This window comes from Pseudorca crassidens, chromosome 3, assembly GCF_039906515.1.
Source record: "Pseudorca crassidens isolate mPseCra1 chromosome 3, mPseCra1.hap1, whole genome shotgun sequence".
In the NCBI taxonomy this organism is placed as follows: Eukaryota; Metazoa; Chordata; class Mammalia; order Artiodactyla; family Delphinidae; genus Pseudorca; species Pseudorca crassidens.
This window is the reverse complement of record NC_090298.1, coordinates 172,119,497-172,133,280: the sequence shown is the minus strand read 5'-3', so window position 1 is coordinate 172,133,280 and position 13,784 is coordinate 172,119,497. Positions and strand designations below refer to the sequence as shown.

The 13,784-nt window shown below is 62.8% G+C and overlaps 2 protein-coding genes across 5 annotated transcripts in view; one reads left to right on the top strand and one right to left on the bottom strand.

The window, feature by feature from the left end:
• Positions 1-275: 275 nt before the first annotated feature.
• PTBP1 (polypyrimidine tract binding protein 1) lies at positions 276-11,965 on the top strand. Of its 4 annotated transcripts, none has more exons than XM_067734534.1 (15): positions 276-417; positions 2,782-2,812; positions 5,628-5,703; positions 5,942-6,114; positions 6,199-6,345; positions 6,430-6,600; positions 6,691-6,801; positions 6,873-7,047; positions 7,226-7,303; positions 7,989-8,137; positions 9,283-9,316; positions 9,707-9,799; positions 9,908-10,124; positions 10,391-10,468; positions 10,567-11,965. In XM_067734534.1, the coding sequence occupies exons 1-15, from the start codon at positions 410-412 to the stop codon at positions 10,697-10,699; spliced, it is 1,674 nt and encodes a 557-aa protein (XP_067590635.1). In that variant the 5' UTR covers positions 276-409; the 3' UTR covers positions 10,700-11,965. The 4 variants fall into 4 exon arrangements, with proteins under 4 accessions (XP_067590635.1, XP_067590636.1, XP_067590633.1 ...); XM_067734531.1 differs by lacking the exon at positions 276-417 and adding an exon at positions 757-1,196; XM_067734535.1 differs by lacking the exon at positions 7,226-7,303.
• LOC137221082 (uncharacterized) overlaps positions 11,704-13,784 on the bottom strand; it is a 62,995-nt gene continuing 60,914 nt past the window's right edge. The window contains 1 exon segment of the mRNA XM_067730275.1: positions 11,704-13,755. Within this exon segment, the coding sequence (XP_067586376.1) occupies positions 12,397-13,755 (1,359 nt within the window). The 3' untranslated portion in view covers positions 11,704-12,396.

Here is a 13,784-nt window from a genome sequence, read left to right as displayed (position 1 = left end):
ACCCGCCACGTACCCACTCCTAAGATGGCTTCTCCAGCAAAGCCCCACGCAGGAGGGCAGCTCGCTCAATGGCTCTGGCGCAATCACGTGGCCTCACCTCTTCGCCCCTCCCCCGACTCCACGGGCCGTTTCCGCCTCGAGCCCTGACGGACGGCCATCTTCCCCAATGGCCGCCTGCCACTGTTTGTGGCCCCACCCCTCGAGCGACTTCCTAGCCATTGGGAGGCGCTGGCGGGGTCCCGCGGCGCTCGCCCCGCCCATCTGCGCGGCAGGAGCCAATGGGCAGAGCGCGCGGGGGACGTGTTCGGGCGTCTCCGCCATTTTGTGAGTCTATAACTCAGAGCCGTTGGGTCGGTTCCTGCTATTCCGGTGCCTCCACTCCGTCCCCCGCGGGTCTCCTGTGTGTGCAATGGACGGGTGAGTAGTACTCGTTCGCTCTACCCCCTGTCCTTCTCGCGCTCCAGTCTCTTTCTCGTCGCCGCCGCGGCCTCCTCGGGGCGACGGTCCTGGCGCGCCGCTCCGCCTCCACCCCGGGCCCGGGGCGCCGCCCGGTTCCCTCCCTTCCCCCCGGCCTGGGGCGCGGGTGAGGCCCTGGAGGGGGCCGCCAGGGGCGCGAGGCGGCAGGGGTCCGGGGGAGCCCTGCCCGCTTCCGGTGCCAACGAGGCCTGTCCCGTGCGCACGCGGCGGCCGCGCGGCTCTTCTCGCTTCCCGTCCGGGTTCTGCGCGCACGCGCCGCCCTTGGAGAGTCTTGTGGCCCTTCCGGCGCCCCGTATGGTCTCCGCGCGCCCCGTATGGTCTCCGCGCGCCCCGTATGGTCTCCGCGCGCGTGCGCGGCCTCGCGCGCTCCCGGCAGCTCTGGCGCGCGTGCGCGGGCTTTCCCGCCGCGCGGACTGCCCCGGCCTGCCCCGCCCGCCGCGGGCCCGGGCGCGGCCGGAGACGCCGCCCTCCTGCCCGGAAGGGCGCGGGCCCTCCGCCGCCCCCTTTGTTCCAGCCCGGCGTCTCGGGGTAGCGCCCCGGGCGCGGTGGGGGCGGGGCGGCTCGGGACCCGAGCCCGCTCCCCGCGTGCCGAGGTGTCGGGGCGGGAGGGGACCGGGCCGCGCGGCGGCCGGGGCTCTGTTCTCGGGAAGGGGTGGAACCCGGTGGAACTGCGCTCTCCCGTCTGGCACCTCGTGGGAAGCGTTCAGGGGCAGTTGCGGGTATTTTGTGGTGGGGTGCTTCGAACCAGCTCTCCTTTCTCTCTTGGGCCCGACCGGGCGGGGCGGGCGGTTAAAAGTGCTCGGAGGGTCACGTGCCTTCGGTGTCTCGGGTTTGAAATGATAGGTTTCAACCTGAATTGAGGCCAACCTTTTAGAAAAATTGCTGCAGCAAGAGGAACTTGATCTCCTCGTGGTCTGCCTTCCGCTTTGGCTGGGGTGGACTTGCCCAGAGAACCCTTTCCCGAGCCAGCGGGCCGTGTGCTCGGTTTTCTTGGCCGTCTGGTCAAATTCTCGAGTTTTGTCTTTTCCATCGCCCCCCGTAATCTGGTTTGGGGGCGCATCTGCAGTCTCTTGGCGGTGGTGGTGTTACCTAGGCAGCCGGGCCTGGTCTCCGGGTGCAGCTCCTTTTTGGTCTGCCGTCTTTTTGTATATGTGCTGCCGAAGCGAGCACTGTCCTGCCGTCTTTTTGGAAGGTCGGAAAATCTTTCCCAGAAAGGCCGTTTTACGTAAAATACTTGCTGTGTCCGAAGCCCTCGCTTGGGAGTAGGAAGCCGCCAGGCGGCCTGGGTTAGCAGTTGGCAAACTGCGTACTTTTCATTGTTTGTCTTTCTGGGAAGTTTTTTCTTGACTCATTAAAATTTTTAAAAGTCGTTGTCGCTGGCCCGTGAGGTTTTTGAGGGCACGAGGTGGAGGTTCCGCCGTAGAGGCGGAGGGTGAGGATGGGGCAGGTCCCGAGCCGAGGCTGTGGTGGGAGCCCCCTCCCTGAGAGCCCGAGGGGGATCCTGCAGCCGGCGGCCCCGGGGCCCTCTGCCGGGCCCGAGGCTGGGCCGGGGGACATGTTGTGTGACATCATGAGAGGCTCTGGTCACGGGACCGCCAGGCCTTGGAGGCCAGGTGACCTTGTGAGGGGCGTTGCTGGCTAAGTTCTCTCCTGAACTGATATTTTGGGAGTCGTTAGTTTGTTGTCAGTTTTTGTTCACTACATAGACGACCTCGGAGGGTTCTGCTGTCTGGGGGTGGGGGGTGGGGCTTGGGCTGCAGGACCCAGGAGTCCGGGGCAGCTGTGCTCTCCCCCGGCCCCGCCTTTCGTAGCGGGGCCTGCTCTGCGAGGGGTGGGGGGGGAGAAAGTCCGCTCACGTGGAGCCCGGTTGATGAGTAACTCGTGTCAGCTCTATCTGATCCTTTCCACCGAGCTGCCCCCTTCTCGGCCCCGTGGGGCCCGGAGCTCTGATCTCGGGCCCTTGAGTTGCCTTTTTACCGGCCTGCCTTCTGCTGGAAACGTCCCCCAAGCACTGCCAGTTTCTAGAAAGCAAACAGCAGCACCTGAACCTTAACCAGCATCAAGTGTCTCTCCTAGGGCCTGTGGAGGGGGGTGTCTTTGTCTTTGGACGGGTCGGGAGGCGGGGCCGGGGTCCTGCCGGGAGGGAGCCGGAGGACAATGATGGCTCCTTTTCAAGTGGCGATTAAAGGGCGGACGGCTCGCTTCCCTGCCCCGGCCTTCTAGCTGACGAAGGCCTCGAGCGGGGGCTCGGGCGCCGGGATGTGGCGGGCGCCCTGGCTGACGTCTCCTTTTTTCTCTCCGCAGCATCGTCCCAGACATAGCAGTTGGTACAAAGGTAGGCGCTTGTGACGTTGCTTCCTCCTTCCGTCCGCTCCCACCATGGGCTGCCCGGCTTGCTGCTCCTAGGCTGGACAGCCTGCCTCGGGCGGGGGGTGGGCGGCCCCTCAGCAGTCTGATTTCTGGATCCCCTGCCCTGCCCTCAAGCTCAGAACGGCTTGCGGTTGGAGGTGGGATGCGCGGCAGGGTGACGGGATTTCTGTCCTCGGTTTCGTGTGGGTAAAGTTGAAGTCTGTTTGCACCTCAAGCAGCTAGTGGGGGGGGGGGACCAGAGAATCTCAGGGGGCTCTGGGGTAGTTCCAGGCTGCTTCTGAGGCTGTCCTCGTTCAGATAATTTTTGCTCAGAGAAACAGGACGGCGGGGGCAGAGTGTCCCCCCTCGGGCCGTGTGTCCTGAGCCCCGTAGGTGGCCAGGTGTCCTGAGGAGCAGGTAGCAGCTGGTTTCTGGTCTGGTGGCCGCCGTGCCTGGGCTGGTTTCGGTTTTCCCAGGCGGACTGTCTTTGCACACCGCTTGTCCCGATCTTCTTGCAGATAAAACCTGATTGGTGGCGGGAGGAGGGAGAGGGACTTCATCCGGAGTGCTGTGATTGGCACGGGGACCTTCCCCCTGCTTCTCTGGGGGCCGCTTCAGCCGGAGCACCTCTTCCAGGGGCTGTCTCCTCCGTCCCATGCCCCGGGGGTCTTGGCTGCACAGGACAGAGGCCCTGAGCCTGTAGGGTGCGTGCACCGGGGGACCCACCGGGAGGGCAGCCTGGTCCTCTCCCTCAGGTTCAGGATAAGCTGGGCCCCAAATGAGGCGCCAGGGGTGTTGGTGTGTAAGCTATCAATGAAGAAGCAAGGGGACTCTAGGCGCTGTTCCTGGCGCGGTGGTCGTTTGCTGTTGGTGCTGAATTGACTTCAGGGCAGGGGCCCTGTGGCAGCAGCTGGGAAGAGCTCCCCCACACTGTGGACTGGCCCACGTACCCCCAGGCTTCTACCCTGCAGAGTGGCTGTGCCCCAGTGGGCTGTTCCTGTGGAGCCACTGGTTACCACGTGCGCCTGCCCGCCTCCCCCCCCCCCCCCCCCCGTGCTGGGGGAGGGGGCGGCGTCTGGGAGGGAGGCCTGGGGGATATGGGCGGCCAAGTGGGTGGGGCTTGCCCCACAGACCCTGCAGATGTAGGCGTGTCAGGCCGTCTGCTGTGAGAACATGGTTGGGGCCAAGAACGCCCCACTCCTGAGGGAATCCCGGCCCTGCTTGTCACCTGTCAGAGACAGGAGCCGAGATGTTCTTTTTAAGGTTGTGCAGCCGGTGTGTGGGATCTGCCTGGGTGCCCCGTCCCTGTCCAGCTCTGGACGGGGGCCCTTTGTGTGTCAGGGGGCGGGTCAGGGCTCCAAGTCCACATTCCTACCACTTAGGCAGGGGAGACTCTGTCCTCGGTGGCTCAGGGGCATTCTGCCTGGGTTCTCATGTGGCCCTTCGTTCACGGCTGGGGCTGGTCTACTGCTCTGAGCCTTGAAGCGCCCAGGTCCACTTGGTGAAAGTGAGCTGGGGCGTGACGGGTCAGGTCAACCTGGAGTGCTTGGGGTTTTTAACATTTTGCTTCATTATAGCAAATTCCAGCCCGTAAGTGGTCTGCGGTTCTGGGTCCTTTTCTGGACTCTTAAGACCAGGCAGGAGTCTGAGCCTTTGCAGCCTCTCCACGGGCTCAGGTGCTGGCCCTCTGCGCATCCGTCTCAGCCCTGAGCCCTGGGGAGCAGATGCCCGTCCGGCGTGGGGTCTGGGTTCAGGGTCATGCCCGTAGCAGGTGGCCTAGCAGCCAGGGTGGCCCAGAGCATCCTGTTTGCTCCCAGCAGCGTTGCCATGTGCCCGATTCCTGTCCCGAGGGGCAGACCTTGAACCTCCCTGGCTTCCTTCGGCTTGTCTCGAGGGGCAGGGTGGGGTGTGAGTGTCCCACTCAACTTCGGTGCTAGACCACGGGAAGGTGGGAAGGACCCTGGGTGTTTGGCATCCTTGTTTGTAAGTGGCAGTTAAGCTGGCCTGAGGGAAGGGCAGAGATAAGGTGTTCTTGAGGAGGGACGAGCTGGCGAAAATGGCAGTTGGAGGGTCTGGCCCTGAGAAAGGCTGGTTTTTGCTGTTCGGCCGGGAGGCCGCGGGGCACCTAGGGCAGGGAAATTCTTCTCAGGCCACCGGTTTCGTGTCCGGAAGTTGTTGAGGGGAGCCAGACCCAGTGGGGTCTCCTTGCCCCTCGGGTGGGGTTTTGTGCTCACCCGGCAGGAGGGCCCCCGTCTGCTTCTTCACCCTGGGCTCGATCTTACCTGGTTCTGGGAGTTGATTCAATTGCATTGAGATTAATGAGTCAACTAGTCGTTTCTGGAGAGAGAATGGGCTGGGCACTTGGGGAGCTTCTTGTTTGTCACCAAGGTGCCCGCCGCCTGGAGAGGTGGCCTTTCTGGTCATCGGGCTCCGGTTTCCTCAGACTGGAAAGTAGGACAGACTCCTGCGGCTGAGCGGGTGGCTGCAGTGTGTGTGACAAGGGGGCTTTGTCCTCGTGGGCCTTGAGTGGCTCTGCCGTGATTGAGAGCACGACGGCCGAGCCTCGGGGTAGCCAGCCTGAGCCCGTGCAGACCCCAGGCACGGGGGGTGGGGGGACGGGCCGCGCAGAGCCCCTGTAGGGGACGAGACGCTGGCCCTGCTTGGGGAAAGACCCCCCAGGGGCTCCGCAGGTGGGGAAAGGAGCTGTGTCTTGGGTGCAGAACCACTGGGCCCCCGTAGGGAGGGTTGGGGGGCGCTGCGGTGAAGATGCGGCTCGGTTCCAACCCGCCCCTCTCTTCCAGCGGGGATCTGACGAGCTCTTCTCTGCCTGTGTCACTAACGGACCCTTTATCATGAGCAGTAACTCGGCCTCCACAGGTAACCCTAACTGCGGCCTTACCTGGGAGCACTTCCTCTGTGTCTCTGAGGAGCGCACTTGGGGTTGGTTGGTCCTGGCCTTGGTGACCTTGAGCCTCACTTCCCCGGGAGCCAGGTGTGGAGACCTCCCTGTCCCAGCAGCCTCCCAGAGCTGGGAGGAAGCCGATACCAGGAGAGGGGTCCCTTGCTCTAGGGGAGCCAGAAAGTGCCTCGTGCCATGCACACCATCCTTTTGCAGCAAATGGAAACGACAGCAAGAAGTTCAAAGGGGACAACAGGAGCACAGGCGTGCCCTCCAGGGTGATCCACATCCGAAAGCTGCCCAGTGACGTCACTGAGGGAGAGGTCATCTCCTTGGGGCTGCCCTTCGGGAAGGTCACCAATCTCCTGATGTTGAAAGGGAAGAACCAGGTACAAGGCCTAGGGCTTCTCTGGGGTGGTCGCCGGGCCTCCCGGGTCCAGGCCTGGCTCACACACGACCCCCCCCCCCCCCAGGCCTTCATCGAGATGAACACGGAGGAGGCTGCCAACACCATGGTGAACTACTATACGTCGGTGACGCCCGTACTGCGCGGCCAGCCCATCTACATCCAGTTCTCCAACCACAAGGAGCTCAAGACAGACAGCTCGCCCAACCAGGCAGTGCGCGCCCTGGGCTGCGGGCGGAGGGGGGTGGGGTGGGCGGTGGCCTTGGGGCTGATGGGACTCACGGCTCTGCCCCCACAGCGGGCCCAGGCGGCCCTGCAGGCGGTGAACTCAGTCCAGTCGGGAAACCTGGCCCTGGCTGCGTCGGCCGCGGCGGTGGACGCGGGGATGGCAATGGCTGGACAGAGCCCAGTGCTCAGGATCATCGTGGAGAACCTCTTCTACCCGGTGACCCTGGACGTGCTTCACCAGGTGAGGCAGGGGGGTGGCGGGGTGGCACCAGCCTGCGGGAGGGGCTGGTTCCGGGCTGAGGCCAATCCCTCCGCCGTGCTCTTCCCGTAGATCTTCTCCAAGTTCGGCACCGTCCTAAAGATCATCACTTTCACCAAGAACAGTCAGTTCCAGGCGCTGCTGCAGTTCGCCGAGCCCGCGAGCGCCCAGCACGCCAAGCTGGTGAGTGGCCCCGGGGCAGCCGCGCCGCCGGCTGCCGGCCCCCACTCACAGCCCTTTTGCTGCCCCCGCAGTCGCTGGACGGTCAGAACATCTACAACGCCTGCTGCACCCTGCGCATCGACTTCTCCAAGCTCACCAGCCTCAACGTCAAGTACAACAACGATAAGAGCCGCGACTATACACGCCCCGATCTGCCATCTGGCGACAGCCAGCCCTCTCTGGACCAGACCATGGCCGCAGCCTTCGGTAAGATGCCCGGTGGTGGGATGGCAGCGGGGCGGGGTGGGGGGCAGGACGCGTAGCTCGGTCCTAGGCGCCCGTCTCCCGGATGCCCACACAGCACCAGCCCAGAACCCACCGAGTGGGGCGCTGGCAGCCGGCTCGCACCCGTGGGTGCGATGATTAGTGTCTCATTTGTTTCTAGGTGCGCCTGGTATAATGTCAGCCTCTCCGTACGCAGGAGCTGGTTTCCCTCCCACCTTTGCCATTCCTCAAGCCGCAGGTATTCAAACGCTCGTCCCCACCACCGCCTCTGCATGCCACACCTCTCCCGTAGCTCTGCTTCCACGGCAGCCGACGTGGCGCAGTCACGGGGGGAGCCCACCTTCCTGGGCACAGGCCTCCAGGTTCCCCACGGGGCCTGGACAGGGCAGTCGTAGGGCAGGGCCATGCAGAGAGCCCGCTGACCCCCCAGTCTCTGGTCTGGTTCCCTTCAAGCGCCCGTGAGGACCAGCGCACGGTGGTTGGAGGGATATGCCCCTAGTAGGTGCGTTTAAGTGGCCTGGTAAGCGAGCGGCGTGAGCTGGGTGGGCATACCTGAGCATCCCTCCCGGGGGCCAGGCGCCCACCTACGTGACAGTCCTGAGCCTGTTGTCCCGCCCGGCGTGCCATTTGCATGGTGACGGGCACCTGCATGCGAGCACGGCCGAGGCCGTTGGGCTCAATCCTGCATCTGAGGAGCTGGAGCTTTCTGTGCTATTTGGCGCATGTAGACGGTCAAGCCAGCACGGTCTGTGCCACGAGAAGCGTGGAGGAGCCGCAGGCGTGCCGTGCTGCTGGGCCAGCCGCTCCCCCCCACCCCACCCCACCCCCTACGTGTCTCCGTTTGCATGAGGATGGGCAGGACCCGCGTTTTTGTCTCAGACAAGGTGGGCGCCGCTGCTTATCTGACTGCCTCTTCCCTCCAGGCCTCTCCGTCCCTAACGTGCACGGGGCCCTGGCTCCTCTGGCCATCCCGTCGGCGGCGGCGGCGGCAGCAGCGGCGGGCCGGATCGCCATCCCAGGCCTGACAGGGGCAGGAAATGCTGTCCTGCTGGTCAGCAACCTCAACCCCGAGGTATGTGGCTCTTCTAGGCTGTCCTTCCGGACTCCTACTTCGGAAGTAGGAGTTGGGAGTTTGCTCTCAGGTCCTAGTGCAGACTGAGCCCCTCCCCCAGGCACTGGGGCCCCTGGAGCCGGGTCCCCTGGCCTGGCCAGTGCCTGCAGGTGTCATGCTGTTCTCCTCTCTGCACTGATGTCACTCACTGCTGCGTCCTTTCCGCAGCGCTTGGAGTCCTCCTGTTTTCCTTAATACCTCAATGTACGTTCCTAATTCCATGATGCTGAGAGTTGAAGTATTTGGTGTTCATGAGAGCAGTTTTGCAATTTCGAGCCCAACCAACCTCGGTCTGCAGGGGCCTGCGGGGCGCCTCTGGGGAGGGGGTGCGAGCCAAGGCCACCAGCCACGGTCCCTGAGGTGGCAGCCAGGCCTGTGCTTGTCTCGGTGGCCAAGTTCAGCTCAGGGAGCTGGGATGAAATGATAAAGGCTCGAGATATTTTGATTCTTGAGAGACGGGGTTCCTGTTTATTTTAATGAGCTGCTCTCTTGCCTGTCGGAGCACGTGTGACTTGCGGCCTCTCGAGCCCTGTCCCAGCTCCTCTAGCCAAGCTCTCTGCTAACAGCCACCCCAGTGAGCCTGACTGGAGGCCCTGGTGCGGGCCCCGGGGAGACAGTTCCTGGAGGGCCTGTTGGGGGAGTGGGGGGGCGGGTGGGCGCCGTCTCCTCCCCGCGGGGGGCACTCCTGCTGTCCGCCCGGCGCGTGGCTCGTAGTGTGTGTGGTCTTGACTGATGGGACACCGCGTGTTTTCTTATGTATTTACTGACCTGTGTTTTTGCTACTTTTTTTCTTTTCTCCCCTTCCCCTTTCCCAATTTTTTTTCTTGCCCTGATCCGGAATTTCTTTGCCAACTGACTGCACGGTACTTCTGCTTCCTGTTGTTGCTTGAAACAAAACAAAACCATAAATAAATAAAAACAAAATTCCCCCTCAAACCCTGCTCTCCGGAAACCAACCTGCCCTTGAATATTAACATCCTGACAACTTCATCATCCATCAACCTGCACGCCTGCGGGGCTGCCTCCTCGTGGTGGACGATTCCAACTCGCCCCCTGACCTCTCCCTTTCCCTGTCCCTCGCTGCCTTGCTCTGCTGTCCTCTAAAGAGAGTCACACCCCAAAGCCTCTTTATTCTTTTCGGTATGTTATCGTTCCCACTTTTATTATCTTGTTTTCGTGTAATTGAGGTGGTTGTCACGCTCTGAGACGTCCGAGCGTGCTGTCTGGGCTGCGCTTTGCCTACTGATTTGGACTCCAGAGCATGGTTTACGGCCCCGCATGCTATTGGCAGAGTAGATGTGTCGGTAGCAGCCGCAGGATGGTTCTTGGCAATTGGCCTTTCCTGGATTTCAGGGCTTCTTTGCTGAAGGCAGCCCTCCCGGTAACGCTCCCTGTGACTAGACAGCTTCTCAGGCAGAATAGCAGAGCTGCGGGGAGAGCCAGCCCTGTGCGGGAGTGCGGGTCGCGGGGCCGGCGGGGAGGGGCCGCGGGGCCCGGGCGGCTCAGCAGTCTGTCCCTGTGCCCTCGAAGGCGTGTACGGCGACGTGCAGCGGGTGAAGATCCTGTTCAACAAGAAGGAGAACGCCCTGGTGCAGATGGCCGACGGGAGCCAGGCCCAGCTGGGTAAGTAAGGGCTGCAGGGCCACCGGGCCGGGGGGCTGCGGGGCTGCGGCGGCGGCGGCGGCCAGGGGCCTTGGGTCACGTGGGTCCTGTGTTGTCTTCCCCCCCCAGCCATGAGCCACCTCAATGGGCACAAGCTGCACGGGAAGCCGGTGCGCATCACACTCTCCAAGCACCAGAACGTGCAGCTGCCCCGTGAGGGCCAGGAGGACCAGGGCCTGACCAAGGACTATGGCAACTCGCCCCTGCACCGCTTCAAGAAGCCCGGCTCCAAGAACTTCCAGAACATCTTCCCGCCCTCGGCCACCCTGCACCTCTCCAACATCCCGTGAGTGCCTGTAGAGGTCTCCTGGGATGCTCCCGCTTCCAGGGGCTTCCACAGGCCGTAGGGAGGCCTTGCTGGAGGCCCAGCCGAGTGTGTTCTCTGCTTCTAGTGCACCTTTCAGATGCTCATGGTCATTTTCTGATAACCTATTTCTGGGGCCCCTAAAAAGCTCCTGGAGACCCCACCCTTCCCTGGACACTCAGCTGCTGTCTTGAGGGAATGGCCTTGACCTTCCACGGAGTGGCTCAGGTCCCTCTCTCTCCCTGCAGGCCTTCCATCTCTGAGGATGACCTCAAGATTCTCTTCTCCAGCAACGGCGGGATCGTGAAAGGGTTCAAGTTCTTCCAGTGAGCCCAGCCCCACCCCCTCGCCCCGCTGCCCCTGGGCCTGCCCTGCCCCACCCGGCCCTTCACGCCTCCTTGTGTCCCCCTCGTTTTCCCCGCAGGAAGGACCGCAAAATGGCGCTGATCCAGATGGGCTCCGTGGAGGAGGCCATCCAGGCGCTCATCGACCTGCACAACCACGACCTGGGTGAGAACCACCACCTGCGGGTGTCCTTCTCCAAGTCCACCATCTAGGCCGCCACCAAGGACCAGCCTGCCGGGCACCCGGCGACAACTTCCATCATTCCAGAAAAAAAGCCACTTTAAAAAGCAGCTGAAGTGACCTTAAAAAAAGACCAGAGATTTTATTTTTTTAAAGAGAAATCAGTTTACCTGTTTTTAAAAGAAATTAAATCGAATTCACTTGCTCACCTGGGGGAGGTGGGGTGCCAACCTCAGGCTCTTGGTGACCGTGGAGGCCCAGCCCGGCCCCTTGCCCGTGCCTTCTGTAGTCTGTGTGGCGGGCGCTCCCAAACCTCCACTCGGCTTTCTTGTGCCTTAAACCCACTGCTCTGGCAGGGCCTATCTATCTTGGGGTAGCAGACGTGTAGGGGTTTGGGGGCCTGGGGGGGGGTCGGCCTCCCATGGGATCGTGTGCCTGCTGCGGTGGGAGACGGTGGGTGGCCAGGTGTGGCCGCCCCCAATCCTTGTATCATTTGCCCCCCCAGCCCCAGGGCCCCTCCCCGTCGCTTCTTCAGCTTTGTTTCCACCATAATCTCTGTATTATGCTTCGATGCAGCTGCAGACACCTGTGCCTAGCAATATTTCCAGTTGACCAAATATTCTAATCTTTTTCATTTATATGCAAAAAATAGTTTTAAATAACGTTTTATATAGCAAGATGATAAAAATGGTATGAGTGTAACCTAAATTTTCTCCTCGTGGTATGACTTTGTATACTGTACTTTTATTTTATTCCTTGTCATTGAGTCGCAGGGCAGGATCTAATTTCCAGGGCAGACACAATGGGGCCGGCACGTCTGCGACCTGCCGATGCCTTACTCACAACTGTCCTCTGTCCCGGAGGACAAGTGCTCTTAAACTTTCAGGGTTTCTTTTTTCCTGCAAATTTTGGACCAAAGTTTTGTTTCTGTTTTTTGTCTGCTCTAATGCTGGGACCCCAGGAGGTGGGACAGCAGCCCTAACCTTCCGGTCTTTACCGCCTTGTCCTGCACTCACGGGTCCAAGGGGCTCCCCGCGCAGGCCCTGTGCTGGCCGGCCCTCCTTCAGGGCCTGGGCCTCAAGTTTCCATGTCGGGGTGGAACAAGGGTGTAAATATTTATAATTTTTTATACCTGTTGTAAGACGTGAGGGGCAGCAATTGCGGTTTTTTTATGGTGACACAGATGTATATTTTGATAACAGCAATTACAGGCTCAGTATTGTAAGGAGCATGGCAGGCCACTGCCCGCTGCCGGCTTGTAATGCGGAGAGAACTGAATTAAAGCAATTTTATAACAACTCCTACCTTTTCTGTAGGCTCTTTTTTCCTGTCCACATGTAGGAGGTGGTCTGGCCGGTCTGTACTGGACTCTGAATAAATTCTCTGTATCCTGCACTTGATTTCCCTCTTTATTGGGCCTGTTTGTTTCACTGCTGTTTCCTCCTCTGTGTAAACTCAGCCGTGTTGTTCCCCTCACTTCTCGCTTGGGGGTTTCAGGGGGCCTGGAGATGGGGCCCCACATCTGCACTCCACCAGACAGATCCCTGTCCCCAGTTGCGCGCGCAGGGCCCCGGAGGCCGGGTCTGCCTGCTGGGCCCTGCGACCGAAATGACACTCCAAAAAGCCGCACCCCGCTCAACGATCGCCTTTTATTGTCTGATGGGGCCCCACGTCTGAGTTCGGCCAGACCCCCCACCCCGCCCCCTGCTGTGTGGCCCCGCCCCCGCCCTCAGTCCTTGAACCTGCGGGCCGCCTGCATCTTGCGGTAGTAGCTCTCCGCCTCTGCCTCCACGGCCTCCCGCTCACACAGCACCAGGCCGCCCGCTTTGCGCCGCAGTGTCGACTCTCGGCTGGCCGGCCCCAGGGCCCCGTCGGCCACACCCAGCGGTGGCAGCCCCTCGCCTGTGGCCAGGTTGACGGTGGCCACGGCCCCAAACCGCGGCTCCTCCTGGTCCACGTCACCAACAGAGGAGCCTGGGGACACGCCCGGGGGCTTCGGTCCCCCACGGAAGCCGCGGGCCAGGTCCCCCAGCTCATAGCCGCCCTCCCCCTCAGCCCCCTTGGCCCCGCCGCCCGCCGCCTTCCACTCCCAGGGCCCGTTACCCGCAGACAGGTGGACCACAGGGTGGTGGGGCGCATGGGCGTCGATGGTGACAATGCTGGCGGAGTCACGGTCTGACGGCGACCTGTACTGGGAGGAGTCGGAGCTGGCGCTAGAGGACGAGGCCGTCTCGGCCGCCTTGGGGCCCGGCCCGCCTGGGGCCTTGGACATGGCGATGACCTGCAGCAGCCGTGGCGGGTTGGCCACGCGGGGCTGCGTGGAGGCTGTGGCCACCACGGTGCCGCTCTTCTCTGCCATCATGAGCCATTTGGCCCGCACGGCTGCGCTGCTCTTGGGGGACAGGCCTGCCGCAGCCTGGATCCCCTCCTCGGGGATGTGCACCAGTGGCTGCGGGCCAGCCCGCGGCGGGAGGATGACCCGCGGCCCGAGCCCCGGCCGTGCCTGGACTGTGGGGTACAGTGAAGGCGGGGCTGGACCCCCTTCTTCCCCCTCCTCGTCCTCGTCCTCCTCCTCGTCCTCCTCCTCCTCTTCCTCCTCGGCCATGGGCTCCGCTGGCGCCCGCAGGTGCGCAGGGCTGGCCTCGTCCGGCAGCCCCAGGCCGCGGCCCTCCAGCGACTTCTGCTTCCACTCGCTGATGAGCTGCTTGGATCGCGAGGCGTCCAGAGGCACGTGGATGGTCATGTGGCGGCGGGCGGGGTCATCGAGCGAGGGCGTGCTGACGCGGGGCAGCGTGTGGCTGAAGGTCACCATGTTCTCCTTGCCCATGGGGCTGCGTGGGGCCAGCAGGTCCACGTCCACGCTGGCCCGCTTCAGGCTGCCCAGTGAGGTCTTGTCGCGGGCCACAGGCCGGGGCACACCCTCCAGCCGCCCAGGGGGGCCCAGCTCGTCGGTGCTCACGGACTTGTTCTGCTGGTACACCGAGTCGTGGCCCCGCTGGGTCAGCGCCCGCAGCGCATCCTTGGCAGGCGCCGGGGCCGCTGGTCTCTCTGCCGGCGGGGCCTGGAAGTTGCCCACAGCGTGGCAGGCCTAAGGATGAGACACGGGCTGGGCGTGGG